The 26,267-nt window shown below is 45.7% G+C and overlaps 1 protein-coding gene across 1 annotated transcript; it reads right to left on the minus strand.

Moving 5' to 3' along the window:
- Positions 1–369: 369 nt before the first annotated feature.
- Positions 370–13,458, minus strand: LOC139059122 (uncharacterized). Its single transcript, XM_070537041.1, has 4 exons — positions 13,295–13,458; positions 12,127–12,167; positions 2,135–2,409; positions 370–751 (listed from the first exon to the last, which is right to left on the minus strand). The coding sequence occupies exons 1-4, from the start codon at positions 13,441–13,443 to the stop codon at positions 443–445; spliced, it is 774 nt and encodes a 257-aa protein (XP_070393142.1). The 5' UTR covers positions 13,444–13,458; the 3' UTR covers positions 370–442.
- Positions 13,459–26,267: the final 12,809 nt, after the last annotated feature.

Here is a 26,267-nt window from a genome sequence, read left to right on the forward strand (position 1 = left end):
TAATTAGTCAGTGAACAAAGTAATTTAATTCCAATGAGCGCTACCGATTCAATAAAGTAATCCTTGAATCGTAACCGATTCGAATACGGTAACCGTAATCGATTATTAGTAATTGTTTAATTGTAATTCATTACGTACAAGTCTGTGATCCTGTGACCTTTTCTCTGCCTGTCTTGTTAACGCTACGGTTACTGCTTTAAATGCGTCCTCATCATCGTCTTTATGATTTTATGTATTAAGCAAAGGTAAAATAGAATGAGTATTCAACAGCAGCTGATAATGTCTGGAGTTGTTGAGATGATGGACTGGATATCGTGTCCAGCTTAGCATCAATCTTCCTAGAAAGTGCCATTGAACAAACAGCATCGATTTGTAAAGCAGTGATTCTTGTCTTTTATTGCCACGTCTCCATTTACGGTACCACACATGCACACTGCTCGGCTTAGCAGCAGGGCCAGAGCACCTTGCCGGCGCTGTCGGCGATAACCCAAGACAAGGTCTTCTCGATGCTCACGGCCAGGATGTCACGGATCACCTCGTAGTATCCCCAGCGCAGTTTCTGGGTTTCGGGGTTCTCGTCCAGACCAGTGAATGTGGTGCTGAAGTTTCCGAGCTTGGGGTAGGCATGAGCTCTGGGTCCCTTCCAGGCGCCCACGGACACGTAGAGGCGACCGTGGACCTCCGGGAAAGTGGTGTCAGCCGAGACGCTCGAGCTGTTGCGGTCGTACTTCAGCTGGCTCTTGACTTGCACCTGAAAAAGTGTGGCCACGTGCTGTTAAGCCGACGGGAGTGGTACAGTGATCCGAGAGCGTTCCGCCCTTCTTTTCCTTCTTTTTTTGCGTCAGTTTTGCTGCACGCTTGTCCATCGCTTCGAATGGTTCCTTGTCCTAACGATTACTAGAAAAGTTACCGGCACTAGCACGAGCCAAAGCCGCAATTAGGGCGGCTGAACCAGCTGTTGATCAGAGTGCAGTTGCTTATATTAGTGAACAGCATGTCCAAAAGAGTCCATGTGCTAAACGACTTGCCGCCCGTGGCTCCGCTGATGGTGGTACTCGTCAATATGCACTTCCGCTCTGTGCAGTGTGCGTGCGTACGCCCACAGTACATAGCTTCCCTACGGGGCGGCCATTGAGGTCGAAGAATTGCCACGCAATATATGCAAAAGCATAGATTGTGCTTCACTCTTTCTATATGTTATTAAACACATCTTCATGTATCTAATGAGGAGGGTATAACGAACAGCATTAAGGTTTTTTTTCAAGCTAATTTATTATCGGAATTCCTTCGAGTGGTATGGCTAGAGGCTTTTCTGAGGTCTGCTGCACAAGAAGAAAGACAAAAAGAAACGAGAGAGTTGTCCAGATTAGGTCGTCTCGTCTATGATCAGGACAACCTCATGGTTACGCATCTGTATCAGTTACGCACTGCAAACTTGCTTAACGGCAGTGCGGAAGAGCCAGGAAGCTTGGGTTATTGTGATAACCCAAGAGGTGGTCAGCTAGCACAAATCCAGTACACTGGCCAAAGTTTTTAATGGTGGTCGCCACGACATTTTCCACAACTGTCTTGAATCCAAATGTATAGCAAGAAAGCAATTGGAACTATTGGCAGCGCGGTGCTTGCGCGCCATCTGCACATGAGCTCTGCACGTTTTGAGATAAATATGCGATAAGGAAACATCTTAAAGTGTTCTCCACAATAGCAGTCTACAAATAACGCGGCTGATTCAACTTGCCGTGCATGGGCTGCCTCAACGGCCGCTACCACATCGTCAATTTCAAAACGAATGAGTGAAAGCATTATTGTTCTTAGATAAGTAATCCGTGTTGTAAGGAACCCTCGCACCAGGTCTCCAGTGGTGAAATCTTGTAGACACTTTTTCTCTCTCCAGTGTAGGTTATGCCTAGTAGCTTTCTGCATAGATTCACTACGCAATGGCCGCTGAGCTAGAAGCATTGTGTTGCCATACCTTAGAAGCGGGCTTTCTCTCTGTTTGGCAACCTTATCGCCTTGTATCTTACGATTCGGGCATGCTATCTTCCACCTATAAAGCTCAAATAATGTCACTGTAGATTAACTCAAACCATCTAGGTATGATCGGGCGCTTCAAGAGGCAACCTCATCCCCTTACCTTGATTTCTCCATAAGTGACGTTACAGCCGACGTAGACGCGGTACGGGAACCGGCTGTAAGAAGAGCAGTCTCCCGAGCGCTGGATGGTGCTCAGACCCGTGATGGTTGATTTATCGAACTTGACGCTCAAATAGTGGGGGTGGTCTCTGACGCGGAAGCTGAAGCCGGGTATCGTCAGCGGGTCGACGTACTTTGCCTCGGCAGGCAGCTCATCCTTGAGTATCTTGTCCACGTACGCATTGAGCTCCTCAGTGGATTGCTGTTGACTGAGGCCTGCAATAAAAGAAACTTGTGGGTTTATGGAGTTATACCTTATCACTCCAAAGACAACATAGCAGGGGAGAGTTAAAACGGTTGCGCGGAACGAGGCGCTAAACCGTAAAGCGCGGGCTGTTGATGCCATTTTTTGACGACACTAATATGCTGTTGAAGTCGAATACCTGTTCTGTTATACTTCACTAACTTTCATTAATTAGGGACGCTAGTGAATAGTTACCACCAAAACTTATTATGCATTTTTCAGTTAACCTCATTTGTTTGACTGCAAGGGCGAAATGTGTGCCCCACCTACGGAGTCTTTTATATTGGACAGTTTTACAATGGCGTTTGTCGCCTTAAGTACGTAAACGTAAGTACCCTTGCGGGACGTTACGGTGCGTGTCCTTTCAGGTCATTTAATTTACCGTACGGAAACGCAAACGTAAAGAAGACGTTATAAAACAGGGCGCCATCTGGTGCCTCGTTCCAAACGTATACAAGCCAAGACGATCCATTAGCAACCGCCCTGCTGTAGCTATGCGGACGCGTCTCGTTAGGCCTACGGGCGTCACAATCGCCGAACGATCTCAGAAAACGGACGCGCTATGCGCTCATAACTAACTTTTCAGGTTAGTTTAGAGAAATCGAAAGCTCATTACAACAGTTACTGGAGATCAATGCGAGTGGGAACGTAGCCATCACGAGAATTCACGCTGAAGCGGAAGCCATAGATTTCGCCATGTTCAACAACGCCATTTCTTAGAGTATTCTGCGTTGCATTACTGTGTCCTTGTGAAGAGAGTAGCGTTCACCAATCCAGCTTATATCAGAGGCAGCGTTTTTTCGTCTTGCACTGACAGCCCCCCATACCACCTAGCTGTAAAATCGTGTTATGACTTCACTGACTTCATAGGCGAGTTCACTTATCTTATGCGTTGACGACTTTTAGCCAAGAACGACATGTAATATTGTTGTATTCAGCAAATTACTCATACGATACGAACAGCGTTACGAAACCAACTGGTTCGAGCGCGTAGACATATCCTAGTTCGCAACAAAATGTACTAGTATTTCGAAACCGCCCAGTGACATAACGGGTTTCCACTGAAAGCGTCGAATTAATCGCACGAACAGTTTCGCTGGAAAGAAGAAATGCGAATGATTTTGTGAGTTCGCAGACTTTCCTATGTGTTGTCAGTGTACGATTCTCAAGTTTAGTTTTTTGTATAGCTAACTTTCCGTTTGATGCTCTTATTTGGCCTGTCCGCTACCCATGAAAAAAAATAATAACAGGCCACTTTAACGTTAATTTCCTTATTATCGCTCGTCCATTCCCTACAGTAATATACCAGGGCTAAACCCTGTCTATCTACGTGCTCTGCATTACAAAGCAGCCCAGAAATAAAACTTATGAGTCAGGTAAAGCTAGACTAACGCCCGTATGACCACATGAGGATCTCTCACCTGATGGCAATACTACCTCAAACTACCGTAACAGGAGGATATTAAAGAGAGCAATGAGTCAACGGGCTTTTACTCTACGCAGTTCAACGTGCAGAGCATTGTGTAGCTGCTTATTCTGTTAATTTCAAGCACTTCCAGCTTAAGATGTGATCTGTTGGCTCAGATGACGCCTTTACTTTTATTAAACGCTACCTCAATGGCGTCTCCTCGAGAAAGTAATTTAAGCTAAATGAGCTCTTTCGTGGCATACTTCATATTTCTTTTTTTTTCTTTTTGAAAAGCAATTGTTACAACGCGAATCTATTTGACAAAAAAACATAGGCAGCAGTATAATGCACAAACATATGTATACCACACAAATGACATATACAGCTCTTGATTTCCAACTGGTGGATGGTAGCTGGAAGTCGGCGTCTGTATATGTCGTTCTGCGCGTCTTTCTTGCCCAGTATATTGTCGCTGCAATGCTCACTCTTTATCAGAAACTGAGTAGCACCTATCGCGAACTGCCAATACATACTCTCCAAGTAGGAAAAGAGGCTATACAGTATCTTTAGCTGTGCATAACTTAACTTCAATTGGCCATCACTTACGCACGTGACGATAGTGATGCCTGCAACATTACTCCACAAATGCTTTTATCAAGTTGAAAAGTTTCTGCGCAAGTGCAATTCGATTGCCTCAAGTTGCGCTAATCTTGGAGTAACGCATTGCTTACGTTTTTTTCTTTCTTTCTTTTTCGGGGGGGGGGAGGGGGGCTCAAATTTCAGGCTATTCTTGAAATTTTCATACGTTGTCAGACGTTTTTGTGATAGTGTTGAACAGAAATTGCCGTTCTATCTTTCCATTCATGTTCGGCAGTAAAATGGCGAACGAGTGCTGTTTTTTTTTCATGCGTGCTATCAAGACAAAGGACACAATGTAGGAGAACAAATGCAGAACACAACACTCTGTAGCTGTTTCTTACGCTTGACTGTCTCTGCAATCTGTTAGGTTTAACCGCGCATATGGCAAATCAGCACTTACAGCCGCAATGGTGGCTCAGTCGCTATCAACACCGTGCTACTGAAAACGAGGTCGCTGGCTCGGTTCCCAGCCGGGGCCACCGTATTGCGATGAGGCCAAAATGCGAAAATCCTGCTGTACCTTACAGTGTAGTGCAGGTTGAAGAATCTTAGGTAGCCAAAGCCTGAATTAGTACGCCCGTACGCCTTCATAGCCAATTGCGGAGCTTCGGGACGTAAAACGATTACAGCTATTGATGAATCATCGTTTAAGAAGCAGGAGGAGAGGAGACAAAGGAGGGCAAAGACAGGGAGGTTAGCCAGTGTATAGTACCGGCTGGCTACCCTGTGCTGGGGAAAGGGGTAAAGGGAATAAAAGGAGAAAGAAGAAGAGGAAAAAAAGAAAAAAAAGCAAATTCACAGAGTAACGCGAAACTACGCTCTACAACGTTCAAAGGCGGTCACACAATTCGCATGTCCTTAAAAACTTCAACAAAGCCCTTAAGGCCTTCAGTGCCGAAGCCCGTCTGGACCAATGTCCTAGAGCTTTTTCCTCTGTAAAGGGGCGATTGTCCAGTTTTGCGAGAGCGGTCACAAGCACTGTTCTTCGCACTGCGTAACGGGGACAGTCACAAAGGAGGTGTTCAATCGTCTCCTCGCAGCCGCAGGTGTCACAAGTAGGGCTGTCGGCCATTCCGATACGGAATGAATGAGTTCGTGAACGCCACGCCGAGCCACAGGCGGCACAGAAGTGTTGCTTCCGCTCGTGGCAACCCTGGTGGTAGGCGGAGTTGCAGACGTGGATCCAATTTGTGGAGACGTGCGTTCGTGAAGTCACTGGTGTTCCACAGATTTTGTGTAAGCTCGCGGGCGAGGGAGCGAAGACTTGTGGCTGCATCTGTTCTTGACAGTGGTATGGGTATAATCTGGGCGCCATCATGAGCCGACCGGGCAGCGTTGTCCGCACTGTCATTTCCTGAAATTCCACAGTGACCCGGTATCCACTGGTAGATGATGTTGTGTCCCTTGTTGATTGCGTGATGGTGGAGTAGTCGGATGTCTGCGACTAGTTGCTCATTAGGTCCATGGTTGAAAGGGGACATCAGACACTGAAGAGCTGCCTTTGAGTCACATAAGATGGACCATGAATGTGATGATTTCTGAACAATAAACTCCAGAGCAGCACGGATAGCTGCGAGTTCTGCAGCCGTCGATGATGTAATGTGAGATGTCTTGAACTTGAGGGTGACGCACTCTGTGGGAATCACCACTGCTCCAGCTGAACTATTAGAGGATACAGAACCGTCAGTGTAAACGTGGATGCGTCCTCTGTGTTGTTCATGTAGCACTGAAAGCACGGTTTGTTTGAGGGCAAAAGTTGACATCTCTGTTTTCCTTTTGATACCGGGAATAACAAGGACAGCCTGGAGTGGATGGAGGCACCACAGCGGTTGAGATGGTCGTGCTGCAGGCGTGAAGTTTGACGGTAAAGTTCCATTGTTGGCGGCAATAATCTTGCTAAACGCTGAACGAGGCCGAGCGGCAGGAAGGGAGGCGAGATGATGCGATGGAAGTCGGGCGAAGTGCCTGATATGCATCCTCAAAGTGTCGACTTGAAGATACGTGTTGATAGGGTGGTCATGCGTGATGGCTATTGTTGCTGCCGTGGACGCACATCTAGGAAGACCAAGGCAAATTCGCAGAGCTTGAGCTTGTACAGATTGGAGGGCACGGAGGTTGGTCTTGCCGTTCCCGCCCAGTACAGGTAAGCTATAGCGCAGGAGACCGAGGAACAGTGCGTTATAGAGTTGGAGCATCGCACTCACAGACGCACCCCATGACTTTCCCGCAAGAAATCTGAGCACGTGGGTTATCATGACTAATTTCCTTTTTAGGTAGGAGATATGAGGACTCCAGGAAAGGTCTCGGTCTATTATCACTCCTAGAAAGCGGTGCGTCTTCTCGTAGGCAATTGGCTGTCCATTAATTCTGATAACGTATGGTTTCATTGCTTTACGCGTGAAAGCGACTATAGAGCACTTCTCGCAGGACAGCTCCAGACCTCGTGCTCGAAGATAACCTGATATTAGTGTGGCCGCTTTTTGAAGTCTGGCGCGCACCTGAGGACGCGTCGCTCCTGATGACCAAATGCATATATCGTCTGCATAGATCGACACATGGACGGATCCCGGAAGGGTATGAACCATGTCGATGAGCACCAGGTCAAATAGAGTGGGGCTCAAGACTCCGCCTTGTGGTACGCCTCGGTAGGTTTTGCGTTGTGATGACGCACCGTCCTCTGTTTGCACAAAGAATGACCTGTCCTTCAAAAAGCTGGATATCCACCGAAAAACAAGGCCGCCTAGGCCGACATCACCCAAGGCGTTCAGGATGGCTTGATGGGTTACGTTGTCATATGCGCCTTTAACATCCAGGAACATCGCCGCTGACAGCTTCCTGAGGCTTTTTTCGTGCTGAACAGACGAGACAAGATCTATGACGTTGTCTATAGAAGAGCGTCCGCGTCGAAAGCCTGCCATAGCGTCAGGATATAACTTGTAATGTTCTAGATACCACTCTAGACGCGTCAGCACCATCCTCTCCATCACCTTTCCTAGACAACTGGCCAGAGCAATGGGACGATAAGACGCCACGTCTAGGGGTGATTTACCTGGCTTGAGCAAAGGCACAAGGCGGCTGGACTTCCATGCAGCTGGAACTTCTCCTTCACGCCATGAATTATTGTACACGTCTAGAAGTGCATGCTGGGCTGTGTGACCGAGGTTTCCAAGAGCTGCGTATGTCACCCCGTCAGGCCCAGGCGATGAGGAACGTCTGCACGCTGCCAACGCCGCCTGCAACTCCTCGATGGAAAACAGATTGTCCATACGAGAATCCCGCGAGATTGGAACATCACGGGGATCACGTGTAGCGAACGATGACGGTAGACCAGCGACCTTGACACAGAAGTCGTCCGCTACGTCGAGCTCTCTGCGACCTTGGTAGAGAGCCAGGCATTTGAAGGGGTGGCGTTGTTGCGGTGATGTTCGAAGACCACGCACTGTTCTCCATATATGTGACAGGGGTTTATGCGGATCAAGGGTATCACAGAAGGTTTTCCATCTTAGAGACTGCAGGGCGTTGATCCGACGCTGGATCTTCTTCTGTATGCGTCTCGCCTCCCTTAGGTCGTAGATGGACTTGGTGCGCCTGTACCTTCTTTCCGCGCGACGGCGGATTGCTCGAAGCCGCTCCAATTCTGCTTCGAATTCAGAGAATTTAGGAATAGGCCTAAAAGATCTTGTGGCTTCTTGAGCAGCGGCGTTAATTAGCTTCTCGATGTTGCCAGGCAGACAGTCCCGGATCTCTTGGCAATTCTTCTCCATGAGCAACGTGTATTTAGGCCAGTCGATGTGATGAAGAACTGTAGTAGAGTGTGACTTGCGTATGCCGTCGATTTTAACATACGTTGGAACGTGGTCACTACCACGCGTTTCGTTGTCCGTGAACCATTTCACACTGGCACTGAGGCATCTTGAAACAAAAGTCAAGTCCAGGCAGCTGCTGTATGTCAATCCCCGCAGAAAGGTGGGACTGCCATCATTTAGACAGCAGAGCTCATGGTCCGACGCGAAGGATAGTACACGTCTTCCTCGACAGTCCATCTTTAAGCTTCCCCATAGCGGATGATGCGCATTGAAGTCGCCGGTAATAACCCATGGTCCAGGTGTCGCTGTTAAAATTCCACCTAGTCTTGCGCTGTCAAATCGACTCGAAGGTGAGATGTAGGCACCTATGAGCGTGAGTGCGACGTTCTTGCATTTTATAGTCAAACACACATACTGATTGTTGTCATCAGGTGCCACTGGGTGTAAAACATATGTGAAATCGCATCTGATATAAACGATGACTTTGCTGCGGTCGGTACAGGTGGCGGACATGAAAGCTTCATATCCTGATAGGCGGATGGCGCTCTCAACGTTTGGTTCACAAATGACAATTATTGGAAATTTGTTCTTAAAAACAAACGGACGAAGGTCCGAAATGCGCGATTTAATGCCTCTGACATTCCATTGGAAGATAGACGCTTCCTTGACCTCTTTAAGGAACGAATGTAGAGGAGCAGCCATGGTACTTCTCAAGACCGGAAAGTACCGGATACAGGGCATCCAGTATTTGAAGTGCGCCTCGAGCCGCCGGAGTGTGTATGGCGGTCAGTAGTGCTCGTAGCGTGTTCATAAGGGCCCTTATCATGGTGACAACTTGTTTGTCGTTGTCTTGGTTGCTGCCAGAAGGTGAAGCATGATTCGGCGAGCGTGCTACATCTTGTCGCTCCGCTGGTGGATCTAGCCGTGGCAATGGCGGCCACTCCTCGCTTGAGGCAATGAGATTGGAGACATTCTGCTGAGGAACGTCGTTGCTGCTATTGCTAGTTGTATGCGGAAGTGTCTGGACTGTCAGTGGACGCGGTGCATCCTTAGCAATAGCAGTGGGTTTCCTAGAACTCCGGCGACGTGAACGTCGACGTCGCACCTTAGCGGCAGCCTCCCTGTGCGAGGAACCATCCCTGACCATTTGCCTCAAGACTTTCGCCTCATTTTTCACATGTGGGCAATTCTTCGAAGTTGCATCGTGAGAGCCCTGACAATTGGCGCACTTTTGGTTTTCTGCACGACAGGCGTCGGAGCTGTGCGACCCAGAGCACCGGGAGCACACGGCAGCGTTTGTGCAAACCGCACTAACGTGCCCTATCCTTTGACATTTCCTGCACTGAAGCGGCTTTGGCACAAAAGGCCGTACAATGTGTCGGAAGTGACCGACCTTGACGTGGGATGGTAGGCTGTCTCCTTTGAAAGTTAACTTGACACACTGCGAGTTTCCCAGGCGACGGGCTTGCAATATGGCAATTCCCTCTGTCGCCGGCTTGATGAGTATATGCAGGTCAGCATCGCTTATGGAATTATCTACGTCATACACAACGCCGGCCGTAGAGTCATGATGGTCTTGTTTATAGCAGCGTACGTTGATGCTATCCAGCACCTTAACGTTGCTTAGAATGTCTAGCGCGCTGCGGTTTGTGACATCTATAGCGAGGATGTTCTTACGGGCGTTGATCCTTATATCTTTGATCTGACCCGGAACGAGTGCCTCGAGCGATACAGATGTGGCTTGGCGGTTGATCCGGTTTAGATTGTCGCTAGCAGCCACAGGCACATATAAAATGGTGAGGTCTGATGGCTTTCGCGTCGGGATCACAGTTGCCTTACTTGTGGAAGGAGACGTCCTGACGAGTCTTCTCTTTGCTTTGTGCTTCGCTACGGGCACGAAGTCGCTGTCATCCGAGGTTTCATCACTGGTCCCTGAGTAGATCACAGTGTCCTCGCTGTAGGTGTCACTCGGGCGACTAGACCGCTTTCTCGGTGCGGTCGCTGTTGACGTAGAAGGACCAGGAACCTCTCCAGGCGACTCCTCGTCCATCGCCGTAGTTAAGGGAGTGGCGTCTCCCACTAAGTAGCTTCAAATTCACAGAGACGAAAAGGCAGCGTTCCACACAGGACACTTCGTCGTCGTCTTTTTTTTAAGAAGCAGAATGTTCTGCCATACTGTGCTCGATCAACAGCATAGCTCCGTTCTGGCCTATATATAATGCAGCCACAGTCACATTAGCTCCGCATTCGAGTAACTGCTCTCTGCTGAAATTGTAATAATTTGTATTCGACTATAAGACCCTAAATAGAAAAAGAAAAGCTTTTGGAAAAGCATTCTCAATATGCATTGCAACACGTATTGTGGTAGCCTGAACAACACTGCGAAAGTTCAACGACGAAACTCGCTTTGGAAATTTTTAAATTTGGTGCAGTAAGGACCATTAGGATTCAGTAGACTAATACACGGAAATTCAGCTAGTCAATCATACTAACGCCCACATTATTGCCGAATGGGGCAAGCTAATTACGAAAGTGTCTGTTAAAAAAAAAGGTTGAAAGTCGCTCTCGGGACCTGCTTTCACCAAATAGTCTGCAAGCTAGAACGGTTCACAAAAGAGTGGCCCCACCTAATGCTCGTAACGAACGTAGTATTAGCAAACGAGGTCGTAAACGTACCAACAGTGGTCGTTGCCGAAAATCTTCGTGAATTACCCCTCGTAGACTATTCTTACGGTCGATCCTTCAGAGGCCAGACGCCACATGCCGCATCTAAACGTGTCGTGCATTCAAAGCAATGCTTTCACAAACTTAACTTAAGATGCCATAGTCACTACGCAAACGAGGCTTGCATACACGCTGCACGCTCCATGGCAGACAGACTCAGGGCGAACAATTACGGTCGGAATGCGCATTATTAACTAAAATTACTTAATTAAATGCGTAACGTGCACTTTTATGATCCGCACACATTTTTAAAACCTGAAGACAATTTTATCCTAAGGCAAATGTCCCCATCATATTCATCCCGAGCTTTTCACTTCGTACTCTCGAATAAGCGCTACTGCACATAGCGGAGTATTTTTTGCGTAATCGTCTGTTTTCGCCATACGTTATTGACAGGACAACTGATATCAGCTTTACCTTCCTTTTACACTGGCGCGGAAAGCTCAAGGAATTCCATCGCTCCGGCTCTCGTATTAACGATGACCCCCTCCTCGCCCCCCCCTTCCCCAATACTGCCCTATTGTTACCTCAAAGTACGGAAATCAGCGGCACAGGCTGACAAATTTCGGGATGAACATTTCGGAACAAGAATCTGGAAAAAAAGAAGTAAAGACAGAACTTGCCTAAGGATACTAACTATCCTCAAATTTCCGACATAAATGTGCACCCCAGACTCGTAGATAAATAGGTATTTTGTGTTGGTTGCGCACTTTCCAAGTATATATATAATTTCCCCATAGCATGGTGTGGCTGCCAAGAGGTCCGCATTATACATGCGTGCTGCGTTTTTGCAGCTCGCATACCATTTAAAATACTAGCGAAAGCCAAGCTTCGCCGACGCGCTGCATACATAGCCCTGTACTTTCAAAGGTAGTAGCCCGCAGTAGCAAACCGCGTCGCCGTGTTTAAGAAGCGTTAACTGCGCTAGACGCTCTGCAGCCTCTGTGCCGTTGCCGGCGCTATTCTGGAACGATGCCTAACGTAGCGGGGTTGCTTTTTATGGCCCTTCGCGCAGTGCAAGAACCGTTATGTTATGCTAGGGACGTCCATTTCCTCTGCTGGCGGCGGACCAGACGGCATATCTTTAAGCAAAAAAACAAAATGAAACTCACCTGCCAAGAGGAGAAGCGTGGTTGCGAATAGAATCATCCTGCTGCAAAACAAACGACACTTCAGAGATGCGGCACATATTTTTCGGAGGTTAATAACAGCCTGCATGTCTCAGTAAGCAAGCAAGTCTACCGGTTTTACGGAAGCTACAAAGCATGCAAACTGTTCTTTTTATGTTTTTTATGCGTTGCATATTGCAATCACTCAGTTTAGTCCTTGGGCGCGGCCGCGCAGCCACCATTGAGGGTATGAGCCATTGTTCATTGCTGCGCGTCTCATATGTGGGTCTATTCTCTTTTAAGTTTGCTATGTTTGTTATTAAGTTGCTTCTATTTTTATGCGTTGTATGTTGCAATCACTCAGTTCAGCCCTTGGGCGCGGCCGAGCAGCCACCATTGACCTTAAGCGCAACCACGTGACGTGACGTCACGACAGCCGGAGGAAAAGCTGGGCCCCAACTCGCGCAATATGCAACGCATTCTTGGCTTAACCAAGCTAAGCCTGGCCGTTCTTTTTTTTAACTTTTGTGGATAAGAAGTCACCTATTCTGCAAGAGAGCAGTGTGTATTCGGACATTTGTAAACCTAAGCCAGCGCCTTCAGACCGGCATACCTTATTGCGACGAAGTTCAATCCGATGTAGCAGTACGGCTTGAGCTGTCGTGACTGTACTGCTTAATACGCACGCCATCTCACTACGCCCTTAACTGAACCAGGTTGTTTACTGTGAGGTGCAGTGCACGTTCGTTTCAAGGTACGCCTTCTCGACTACGAAGGCCACGTGTCCAATTCATCGTGTCATTAAGGCAATACACTAAGCCTCTAGCAAAGGAATTTTCCAAAGGCGTCCGTACCAGCGCACGGCTGGAATGAAAGTATGACAAAATTCTAAAGGAAGTGTACAGTTTCGAAAACGCTTGTCTTCCTTATAAGCTACACTTCAGCCGCACTTCGGATTCGAGAGTAATATCAGCTAACGCGCAGTATGTCTACGTGTTACCCTATGGCACACTCATGAAACCTCCCATCATCGTTTTATTTGCAGCTACAAGTGGTAGTGTCATCACCAATTTCACAATTACAGAGGTTATGAGGGAGTTCCCGCTAGAGAAATTAGCAGCGAATGAGTACCGGTGCACGGAACAAGTGACAAACCGTGTATCTTACTTACCTTGGTGGTGTGCGTGCTGCTTCGGGAAAGTGACTTCGCACCGTACCTGCTCGCGTCGCTGCTTTATAACTCAAAGTCGAGCCGTCATGTGGTCCGTTATCAGCTTGCAGGAAAAAAAAAAATACATGGCATCCTGCCGCAGCCCACATATAGAATGTGAGGTGTTTGCGTCCCGCCGATCGTTTATCGATGCTCAATAGATAAGCGTCGCGCCACAGTTGTCTGCACGCAAATAGAAAAAGAAAAGAAGTGCTCCTCCGAAGAGATAAACGCCTACTACACAGAAAGCACCCTGATTGTACATTGTGTTGAGCCGATAGCCGCGTTTTTTTTTTCTCAGCTGAGTCGGGCGATACCTGCAGCGCGACGCATAGTTGTCCAGACACAGGTAACCGGGCGCTTTCATTTCGCAAAATAGCCGTGTCAGACAAAGTGTGCAATAGATAGAAGGGTTCATGCTGGTTGCGGTCTATATTCTGATATCATAGCTTCCGGTGAGTGGCAATCAATATTATTACAAAAGTGCGTCGCAAAAACATGTTGACTTTCGGAAACAGTCATCAGACACACCGCTGCAGCGAAAGGCAGGCGCGTTTGCTAGATAAATTGCAACCGGTGAATGTACAGGCGCGGGTCAAACTGCACTCTTGCGCCCTCTGACGAAGCGTGCCCTAGTGTGCGAACATTGTCACACATGTGTGTGTTTTTGGGCTGGCATGCCTGCTCATACGCCCACTTTAGGCCAGCCTACTGTCGAGATCAACAATGAGTGTAAGAGATTATACTGGGAGAGCAGCAGCGCCTGCTTCGGGCGGCGGAGTGTGTGGTTCCCTGTCGCACGTCAGGAAAGACCCTATGGGAGGATTTGGTGGACTATGTTCTAAAATATTCAGATATCCTGGGAGCCTAGGTTTTTTCTTCGTGTTTTTGGCATGCTAATATAATGCCATCAGTATGTCCCAGTGGATCTCTTGTACAGAAGAGACTGATACGACCAGATTTGTTACACACATAGGTGCTAGATAGAGAAGCTTCAAGGGAGAGAAAAAAAAATTGAGATGCATACAAGGATGGAAAATGGGAAACATCTATCGCATACCTGATTAACTCAAGCAGGCTCATGTACTAATTGTCACCGCTCCGTTTCAAAGGGAATGCCGATAAATGGTAATCATCATCATCATCATCACCACCCAATCCTGGTCATACCTGGCACGGTTCCTGAGGGGTCCGGAGTGGGAACAAGGTCGCGAGTGCATACGCGCATCTTTAGTCTCAAAAATTTGTTTACCCCGATGGGAACAACCTCCTAGCGAGGAGGAATGCGTCAGAGAATTGAGCATGCGTAACGTGCAGCGAAACGTCGCATCCTTTCTCAACACATGCCACAAGGCCAATTGACGCAATGAAAAACAAAAGAGTATGTATTCAAAGCACGTAGGTGGGCCCTCTTCCAACCATTGCCACGCAAGATACGGCTATACATAGCTGCAGGGTCGTAAAATTTGCAATACCACGCTTTGCAACCGGTGTGCTGCATGGCTTGTCCCCTCCTTGCCGCTTGACCCACGTGGCCGCAAACCGATCTCATTAGCTGTTTAATACCCCGTTATCAGATTGACGTTTCGGTACAGTAGTAAACACGATGAAACGATTGCATAATAGTCTCATGCCTGCTCTAATGCACTTTTGTTGTTGTTTAGAAAGCTCAAACAAATAGCAATGTTGGCTACATGAGCCTTGAAAAGTTGTAACCACCCATTCCCCCGTAGATGCGTACGGGCATGCCGCAGCTACGCAAACATGTTTAATCTATAAGAAAATGTTAACAATAAGAAAAACAAAAGAAACAACCAATATGCACCCGCGTTAGACAATAAATCGCATCCACTGTGCAACAAACACGCTACTATACGCGTAACACGTGAATGTAACTAGGGATCCACAAGTACGTACTAATGTTTTGTAAACATTAGTACATACTCGACATACTAGGACATACTAATGTTATGTAAACATTAGTATGTCCTAAAGATACTAATGTAGAAGCACATCCGCACCAAGTGAACTGGATGGCCGGAAAATGCAGCGATGATCTTTGTTCTTGAGGCCTCATACGGTAGCGGATTGGAATGAGCACAAGAACAATATTGACCTAATGACTCCAGTGCTGCTTTTGAGTGCCAATATATTGCCACATTGTTATTCATTTCGTTGTCAGCAATGCATCTTGTTGCTTGGAGATCCCAAATTAGTTCTTCTGAGGCATGTAGCACGTCTTTTGCTACACTGAGCTTTGGTACGGAAACGGGACCACGTGAAGCTACACCCTTTGTCACTCCATCAATGAGTACAAACATGTTAAGCGTCTTGCAATCGGCTCATGTTAAGGACTGTAAGAAATTTAGCTTTTAGGATGTGCTTTGTCAATTTTTATCAATCTATGGAATTGTCAGAGCCGCAGAGGGTATCACCTAATGCCAAGGCAGAAAATTGGAAGACCGGGCCATGTGATTATGCCATGGATTAAAATCGTGTTGTTATCCGACTAGTGAAATGTTGAAGAGTTTCCTGAACACGTAGGGCATGAACAGGTTGATCCTTGGCCTCAGCTACAGCATTGTTACTCAATGTGAACAAGGATATCCAAAGCATATTCTGAAACACTGAACAACCAGCTTAGTTAGGATATGGTCAGAAGAGATAGAGAACGGAAAATGAGGTGGCGATTGTCTGTCAAACAAGAGAAACGTGAAGTTTAGGAAGGGAGTCTTATGTGCTGGCCCATTTAGTGCCTGCAATGCTCCGTAATACATTGAGAATACACAGATAATTATTCAAAGCCGCTTCATGCGGGCAAGATCTGTCGCCAGGCTTTGTAGTAGGACTCTTGCAACAAACGTGGCGCTCACAACACTCGCCTGAATGAGGCTAACGGCTATTTCTGAGGCTTTTCGGCAGCAAACGTTGTGTAGGGGCGGCAGTACGTGCTCTGAGATCAGGTATGGTAACACGAGCAATGATTTAATACTTTCTACAAAGAATTCAGGTGTGTATACCATTACAAGGAGGGCTATGTCGGCGAGAAGGCCTGGTTGCGTATTAAAGCGTAAATTGCCATCGCTCTAGCAGTGTGCTCGATTTCGCGCGTCCAGTGTGAAAATTTCATATTTTGAAGCTGCTGCCATCGGTTACTTAATGTGAAAAAGTCGCGAAAATAGTGTGCAAATGTCCCGGTCTGACAGTCTACTTTTGTGAGACGTGACCTCATGAAGAGTGACGCTGCGACCTGTATGATCCCGCGGCAAACAACCTCGACAGCTCCTGCAATACAACTCCGCGCCATCACGTGTTATCCACATTCTCGCTTGCAACATTTCATTCTGCGGAGTTCCAGCATGTGTAACATATTGGTAGAAGTCCAAACCAAGCAGAGATTCACAGGTTGATGGAGGCGTCAAATGATTAACAGGGGGGCTATTCTGTAAGAGTCCACCTAGTGGGCGGTGCATTTCGGTCGCTGCTGATGGGATGCAGCTGTACTAGAGAGGAGGCGACGAGCGCCCTAGCTAATCAGCAATGGCCGAAATGGACAGTCCACTAAGTGGAGTCTTAAAGACTACCCCCCCCCCCCCCCCCATATGTCGAACAAGGGACGTCGCTGGAGCTGACGGTTTGACAAGGGTGCTTGTCTTCGTCAGGGCAGCAGTCGCAAAAGCAGTCGCCAGAGCAGAAATGAAGTGCGTCAGCGCAAGAAAACTGTAAATGATGTTTCCCTTGCCTCGGGTTTAGCGATATCCCTTGTTCGACCGCAGGAGATCAGATTAGTCGAAATGCCTTTTTCGCTGCGTTTCTGAGGTTTGAAGATTGTTGAAGTTTGAGGTTGAACGATTCCCGCGACAGTAGAGAAAAAGGGGCCTCAGAACGAAAAGTCACAAGAGGAGGCTTCAAAGCGTTCGAAGCACGACAACGAAAACGGCAAATGGGGGCATAGCACAAGTGCACCCGCACTCATAAAAACTAAGGCAAGACAGAGTCATGTCTGTAAACATCACACAAATGGGGGAACAATCGCTATCTTATGCACAGACAAAGGTAAATAAATTATGTATTGACGACTTGTACTGGCAAACTTGCATAGATAATCTGTCTATTTCGGCATTAACTGCTATTGATTCGATACATTTCTTTGTCTTGTCCCATTCGAATGAGGTCATGATACATCGTAGAAATCGGCGCTATTAAACAGCGACTAACGAGGCATAAGCACGACATGGTCTAAGCGTCCGCAGGACCCAGTGCCTTGGTGCAGCCTCCTGCAAACACGACTCTTAGAATGCTCTCGGAATCTGCGACAACCAGCGCTGAATTTCGTCATGTTCGATCTACTGCCCTTACGCTGAAACAGGCACGTGGAATTGTACCAGACGTTTGCGCAAGACCGTTCGCGCCATCTCGTCCATACTTAAGACTCGGCTCTCACCTTTTTGCTCTTCTTTGTGGACAGGGAACCCGTATGACTCCCGTAAACGTCGGTTCCTTTCTTTCTGTTTTTTCTTTCTTCCTTTTTTCTTGTCAAATTCAACTTTTTTTACGTATTTCATCTCCTGCTGGACGATTCTTCGCAGTACTTTTGGTTGAACAAAAAGCACGAATAGAGAGAGAAGGGAAAGGAAACCTTTCAATGACTACAAAAATATGCGTAAATGCAGCCCTCACTAAGTGTTTCCTGGAAGGATATATATAGTCCTGCAGCTATCGACATCGCTAAAACAGAATGTACTAGCATTTTTTTGTTCGTTTGAAGTACTGCAATATAGATGGAAAGGTATGGGAGGGAGAAATCCCTTATGTCACGCTAAAGCCTTGCAGTTTTGCTAACCTTAATGCTGTTTCACATGCTGCGACTGGAACGTTGAAAATCGGTGCAGTCACACGCGTTGCAATGCGATTTCTAGAGGGCCGATTCCACATGATTGCGATTTCAACAATGCGACTGGTGCGACGCCCAGGGTTGCTTACGGCTAGGTTTCGTGGCACACGCTACATAATTCTTTTATTGTAATGAATAAAACGTTTACACTATAATATTATTGACTTTTCTTGATTAGGAGCACATAATATGCACGTTCACAGATTTAAAAACTTTAGTTAAGGTTTGTTTTTGAGTGCGCAATGGCGGTTTCTGAAGTTCAGTGCGACATAGCGCACGTAAACAACTGTTCGCAGGTGGTTCAGCGCTGTGTGTTGTCTCATCTGCCTTCTATGACCATTTCTTCTGCCTGCGCTACAACAATCTACCAGATGACCTATCGACAAGTTCGTATAGCTACCCTCACTGCATATGCAGTATTCGGAATTCGGCTGCCACGAAGTCGTCGTGTCAGCCCAACAAGATCCTCACGCTACCCGTGCTCGGCGTCAGCTTCTGGAGAAATGATGCGTGTATATTGCCCGTGATTGCGCATATGTGGTGCCTACTCCTGTCCATATTCTTCCGCAAAACGCAACAAGAAGCACCAACCCGAAAGCCCGCGTGTGCCCCTGAACGACCCTCAAATGATCTGTGTGACTACTGGACATGGAATAAAAATTGTGTTGTAAAATTCAACCTTAGCGCTAGCCTGGTTCGTCCATCACCGTGCTTGCGCTGTGAATATATATACGGAAGTCCTCTCTAAATATTTCTAAAGGCGCAAAAGCCGACGCATGAAATGTTTTGAGCAGTTACCGTCACTTTCGTAGAATCCTGTTCGTTGTAACATAGCATTCTAAAAGACACGCTTCTCGTCCAAATTGTTGTCCTGTGGCTCGCGCTGGTAGTACACTCGGAACTTCTAAGAAGAAGACCATATCAATACGCGCTATTCATAATGCAGGATCGTAGCCCCACGGCAGGCGCACTTGCCGTAGAATTTTTCAGCTTTCTGCTCAGCCTCGCAGGCCGCTCACGGTCAGCCTGTTTTATGGAAATAAATATTATTATTATATTATTACTGTTATCAAATATTATAGTTTCTTCACTGTAATTTATAGCAAGCATCCAGATTTCTTCAGCTAGTCATGCGTTTAACCTGTATTAGATCAACATTGCTACGACATGCTTATGGGAGTCATTTCAAACTAGATTGCTCAGCCAGAGAAAGTACAAATGCAAGTCTGAATGTTTATACCAATTTGGTATTCCTAAACAGATTATAGTAGCAGAATTTATGCCTGCTTGCATTACCTGCACTTCAATGTTCAGAGCTGGAAAAACTGATTCCTGTTCTTGCTGTCGAAAGGCTGCTTCAATGTCGATAGCAAGCTATAATGATTGACTTCGAAAGTGTTAAGCAATGACTATATCTCTAAGCTTATCAATGCGTTTTTGTTCCACGAACACAATTAAGTTTTCTTTCTCCCTCTCATTCAAAGCCATGGAATGAAACTGTTCACTTTCATAAGTATCAGGATGCAAACATTCTGAAGTTTGTCCTGAGCATTTGTCTGTATCCTATAGTGCGCATGTTTGTATCAAGTTCTGGTGTTGCAATCGCAGTTATTTACGCATATTGTTGTATTGCACCAAACGAATTTATTTACTTTGTTTTCAAATCTACAATGTGGCCATACAGTAACGATCACATGAATAAGAAAAAAAACTGTAGATTTAGTGCACTTGTTGGAATCTATGCGAAGTGAAGTTTTCGTCAAGTGGTCAATTAAATGCTGGTAAAGTAACTGCGATATATACAATTTGTCTTATTTTCAACAATCCAACATGTCATCTTGCAAGGTTTGCTTATGCACCGCATAGGTCACAAGCTTAATGTTATGTAATCTTTATGCATTACAGTGTTCACAAACTATACCGAAATGCAAACGGCACTTAATGCAGATACACGCTGCGAGACATCAAAACAGGGACGTTTGTTGAGCAAGGAATGGTGCGAGGTGTAAGCAGATGAATGAATGACATGTGCTCATGTACTTATTTATTTATATACCTCGCAGGCTGGAAGGTTGGGGTATTATGTGAGGGGGAATAAAAAAGTTGTTACAAACAAAAGGAAGAAGGGCACAACATTAAGAAAAAAACCAGCAAAAGAAAGCAGTGCCAATGCAATGCACCAACTAGCCCAACGTGTTTTACTTGCACAACATTATACGATACTTAACAAACAATAACAGAAAAAATGACTGCCCATGCACCCCGTACAGATGGTAAACCAGCGAAGCTGAAATGTGCGGCCCCGTTGTTTATCACTGGGTTAATTCCGACGGTTTATTCAAGTCTTTCTATATTATTGGTTGTGTCTGTGTTTCTTAATGAGGTTATGCACGCGTTTGGCTTTGGTTTATCACATTGTTTATTTGGAATGCCACACATCGCGCTTGGCAAGATCACCATCATGGAAAGTGCAATGAGTGGTTCGTTGTGTTAATCCAGCAGGTTCATCAGAGTCTTTCTGAATTATGTTTATGGTTTCTGTCTGTTTATGGTTTTTTACGCATTTGAGTTTTGTAATGCGTTAATCATAGTATTTATGACTCGGCTGTGCACTGTGGTAATTACCTGTGGAAGTTAGTAGTAGTTAGTGGTAGGTTGTGTGTAGTTACCTGTGGTAGTTAATGGTAGTTACCAAGTGACACAACGGGGCTGCACATTTCATTTAATTAAATACAGGGACACATTTTTGAACCTATTGGGAAGTCGGAGAGAGGCTGTTGCACGTGCGCTCTGCGGCTAGAGACAAACGACGTCACTATCGGTCTAGCCAATGGCCCACCACACTTTTTCTGCCAGATAATAATGACATCATGATCTTGTCTTAACCCCGTCCCCCTCTGTGTCGCTTCCCTGCAATAATACGTAGATAAATGTATGTCTGAAATGCATAAGCGTTTCTATGTCTACCAAACAAGAAATTTCAACCTGTCCGTGGTGTGGAGCTAAACCAACATTATACCACATTACATGGGAGTGTACAGGAAACCAGGCATTCCACAAACACAAAACACCAAGTGCGGAGCAATGGGAGAGCTGGCTCACCAGCCACGAGCTAGAGACTCAAAGAGCTCTAATAGCGCACGCGTGCGAGGCGGCCCGGCTCAGTGGAGCCCTGGACTAGGGGCCCATCCATGGCTGAAGAGGACTCAAGCTTCAAGAATGAATACTTCGGCCTCGACCCGCTAAAACTTTTAGAGAGTCAAAAAAGTTTTCCATTCAATTCCATTCCATTCCGTCCATCATGCAAGACGAATGCAATGGCTCACAGCCCCCTAAACAATGGCTCATACCCCGACACTAGGGTTTTGGGGATCGGACCATGCGGGTTTTTCCTAGGCATATACAACTTAACTCTTAAAAGAATAAACACCTTTCTGCTAGAGACCAAGATAATCATGAGGCGTACTAACAAATGAAAGTTTATTGAACATGCTGAATAAATGCTGGTTGACAAGCAATAAATCGAAATTGCGCACAAAAGCAGAAGCAAGAACTGGTGTGTGTCCATACAGATCCCAACAGAAAACGCATCCATCTCTGAAAGTGTAACCGAAGCCATACTGACAAGATTCTCCCAGTGTCTTTGCATCTACAGCATCCATAATTCCTCTAGGCAGCCCATATACACAGAATGCTAGCTTATTCCTCTACAATGCACTCTCGACATCTGAGTGTGCATTGCAGAGGAAGAAGCTAGCATTCTGTGCAGGCTACCTACAGAAATTACGGAAGCTGTAGATCTAAAAATGCTGGGAGAATCTTGTCAGCATGGCGTCCGTTAGAAATTGATGCATTTCCTGTCAGGAAACACACATGAATTCTTGCTTCTTCTTTTTGTGTATATTCACTTTATTGCTTGTCAGCCAGCATTTACTTGGTGTGTACATTAAACTTTTGGTTGTTAGATCATCTCGGTTTTCTTGTTCGTCCTATGTGTTCTGTGGTGCCATTTGAAGCCAGGCTATTCATTATCTTTTTAGGCTGCAACCAGCCACCTGAATGGCCCTTATGATGCTTCTGTGTACCTTATAAAATGTTTTATTTGGCCAATGTAGCAAGAATGTGTAGTGTGAAGCAGTCAGAACATGGTGCGCTCGCTAACTTCCACTTAAAAGGTTTATTGTGAAAATGCAGTGATTCATAAACGTTACCAGAAAGTGCTACAGCAATGAAAGCTGATAAAAACTTGCGCTTGATGAAACCAAGCATAAAAGCGGAAAAGGGAGAAAATACATATGAATATACAAGTCCAGGAAAAAAAAAACATTGTGATTACCAAGTGTACATGTAGCTACCTTCCAAGAAACTCATTTTTTTCCAACGGCATGCAACTGGAAGAATGTGCTTGCATAAGCAACCTGTCAGTCTGTCTATTGGAAAAACAACAGTGTTTCTTGAAAGGTACTAGCATGCAGGATTGGCAATTGGAATGATTTTTTTCCTGCACTTCGAATTTTCCTGTATTTTCTTTCTGTAGCATTTTTATTTATGTTTGGCTGCATCAAGAACCAATAACTATCTAGCCTTAAAAGTTGCCTTTCTTTTTCTGGGGCAAGCAAGGGGAGGTGGGAGATGAAAATTCAAGGCGATGAGCAAAACGAGAAGAAGTTGAAAGTAGGAGCCAACGTTTCCACAAGTGGACCTTAAAGAAGACAATTCCACTTGTCGAAAAGTTGGGTCCTGCTTTCACCTTGTTCTCGTTTTGCTCATCTTTTTTTCTGGTAATTTGTATAACTCGCCACATTTTTACAAATGAGCCTCAGTTGAAAGTTAGTCGTCATCCATCTCTAGTGTCATCCTGTTCATACTGCTTCATGCTATGCACTCTTGCAACATTTGTTTGTGCGTGTGTGTGTGCGTGTGTGTGTGTGTTTGTGTGTGTTTGTGTGTGTGTGTGTGTGCGTGCGTGCGTGCGTGCGTGTGTGTGTGTGTGTGTGTGTGTGTGTGCGCGCGCGTGTGTGTGTGTGTGTGTGTGTGTGTGTGTGTGTGTGTGTGTGTGTGTGTGTGTGTGTGTGTGTGTGTGTGTGTGTGTGTGTGTGTGTGCGCACACGCGTGGATTTGGATGTGAAATCGGGCCCTTGCGTAGAGGTATCATTCTTCTCCTGTGCAGCTTTGTGAATTCATTAACTTTAGTGCAACAGAAATACGATGGACAAGAACGAAGTGAACATACAGAGCGCTTCCTTCTTGCCCGTTGTCTATCTGTTACACTTTAGTTAATAATTAATACACACCAACTCGTCCAGTTTTCAGTTATTATGTCGGGCTTATAAGCCCACTTGTGTCCTAGAATATCTGCATGGCTATGCATCCTGCAATTTAATTTTTGGCCATGTGCTTGCAAGTCGCGTGTCAATCTCCTGATTTTCCTGACAGTCTCGTGTGTTTTGCAGGCCCAGAGAGTTTCTGGTGAATGCATGCAGGTGTGCAGGGTGTTGTGCAGAATGTAATCTGCCCTACAAGTGCTGTTTTGCGTGCTTTCAGCTCAGCTTTCCGAGGTGTAGGATGACCTTGAATGGTACTCACATATTGGGGTTTAATTTCATGTAGTGTCATACTACTGTTACACTGCTATTGCCACATCAGTGTACAATGTGTGATGTTTGCTTGCATATTCGTGGTTAGCAACCTTCTCTGTGTGTTTGGCAGTAGCATATAGTCTCCTAGCCTAATTGTTTGCCCCCATAATGTACGGTATGGGCCTGTTCTGTTTCAAGTTGAGGTGCTCACGAGGTTGTTTATGAAGGGAGGAGTAGTTGTCTTTGCATCTCATATGCTAGCTGGCATAGTATCGTGGGACCAGGTTCTGAGCTCTTAAGGCAAAGAATTTGTGCTGCAGGCTGCAACTCTATTCTGTCTAGGTGCTTGTTCGTTTGCTCTTTCTCGTAGAGGTCTTCAAGCATGGTAAAGTCGGAAATACCTGTTGTTACCCGATGCATGTATTCGATGAGTTGTCTTTTTTGTGTGCTGCTGGTAATTCATACCGTACCATACCTTCGACACAAGCACGGCATCTGCGATTTTCCATAGTATCCGCTCGTCCAGCCCGCATGATTTCAAGATTATTCTTTTCTTTAGGTGCAGAATTTGCGTCCAGGCATGACATAATTGTTTCACCCACGTGCTGGCTCTGGCGTCATGGTCCTACACGAGCTGAGGATTTGTGGATGTTGACTTGCTGATATGTTTTTCCAGCTATTGGGAACACAATGTGCAATCTGGAGTAGTTCCTGATTCTAGTCTTTTTTCCGACGTCGATGTACGCCCACTTATCAGAAAGCGATAGGCCAGACTGGCCAAGAGAGCGCGTGGTGTTGACGAGGGCTTGTTGCATCATTCTTGATTTCTGTATAACATAGCTTTTCCATGGACTGTAATACACCATAGGCTGTAGTATTTCTTGTAGTATGTCTGCTTTGAGGGTGTGGGTGGGCCAATGTGCCTCTAACTCTCACCTGGAATTTTCTGTCTTTCATAATGTTACAGTTTAACTTAAGTGCTCTACTAGAAATGTTTTTGCTCATCGTTTCTCTTATTAGAGTAGCATGAGGTACTGCTGTTAAAAGCCTCTTCACTCTCTTCATTCTTTCATAAGCGGTATTACGCAATGCCCTGCAATAAAGTTTCTGCTGCTTATGGCCCACTCCTATCTGCCAGAAGGGACAACTTTTGAAAGGTTTTCTTCGTGCTATGTGTGCGACGTAGTATGAGCATTCATGTCTTGACATTTATACATCTGTAGAACCAGCATGCCCCCCTATGCAATAGTTTATTGAAGTTTAAGGGTTAAATAAACGGTGAACTAAATCTAAGTGCAAGAGCTTTTTTTGCTTATGACTCCCATGAAAATGTGACTTCCATGGCTGGCAAATCAACCCCTCGCCTTGTGTTAGCAGCAGAATGCTATAGCCGCCGTGGCAGGTGAATAAATTAAAGAACAATATTTTTGTCCATTGATATTTTCGCTTGTATGCAAGTAAAATTTGGAATAAGTTTGTCATTGCAAAAAAGCCCAGTTTGTGGTCCTTTATTGAATCAACCAAATATTGTGTATAGTTGGAATTCAGAAATTTGTTCTAAAATCCTCGGGTGATATGTTCTTGCAAGTAGCCTGGTATTTCATTACTTATAAAGCGTAATCACAGTGGATATCGTTATATGTGTTTATACACTAATAGATGTGATTTGTTTGATATATGTGATATATGTGATTTGTTGAAGGATGGAGAGAGATTGTTCTAGAAGACCTGGCCACCCTGTATACGCAATGTCTCATGACTTGTCTACTGTCTACTGTAATGTCTACTTGTAATGTCTACTGTCCGTTACCTACAAAGTATTTACTAAGGTAATCGCAAATAGAATCAGGAATACCTTAGACTTCTGTCAACCAAAGGACTAGGCAGGATTCCGTAAAGGCTACTCAACATTATACCATATTCACACTGTCAATCGGGTGATAGCGAAATGTACGGAATATAACCAACCCTTATATATAGCTTTCATTGATAACGAGAAAGCATTTGATTCATTCGCAACCTCCGCAGTCATGGAGGCATTACGGAATCAGGGTGTAGACGATCCGAATGTAAAAATACTGAAAGATATCTATAGCGGCTCCACAGCCACCATAGTCTTCCATAAAGAAAGCAACAAAATCCCAATAAAGAAAGGCGTCAGCAGGGAGATACGATCTCTCCAATGCTATTCACAGCATATTTACAGGAGGTATTCAGAGACCTGGATTGGGAAGAATTGGGGATAAGAGTTAAGGGAGAATACCTTAGTAACTTGCGATTCGCTGGTGATATTGCCTTGCTTAGTAACTCAGGGGACCAATTGCAATGCATGCTCACTGACCTGGAGAGGCAAAGTAGAAGGGTATGTCTAAAAATTAATCTGCAGAAAACTAAAGTAATGTTTAACAGTCTCGGAAGAGAACAGCAGTTTACGATAGGTAGCGAGGCACTGGAAGTGGTA

The sequence above is a fragment of the Dermacentor albipictus genome, chromosome 4 (genome assembly GCF_038994185.2).
Source record: "Dermacentor albipictus isolate Rhodes 1998 colony chromosome 4, USDA_Dalb.pri_finalv2, whole genome shotgun sequence".
Taxonomy (NCBI): domain Eukaryota; kingdom Metazoa; phylum Arthropoda; class Arachnida; order Ixodida; family Ixodidae; genus Dermacentor; species Dermacentor albipictus.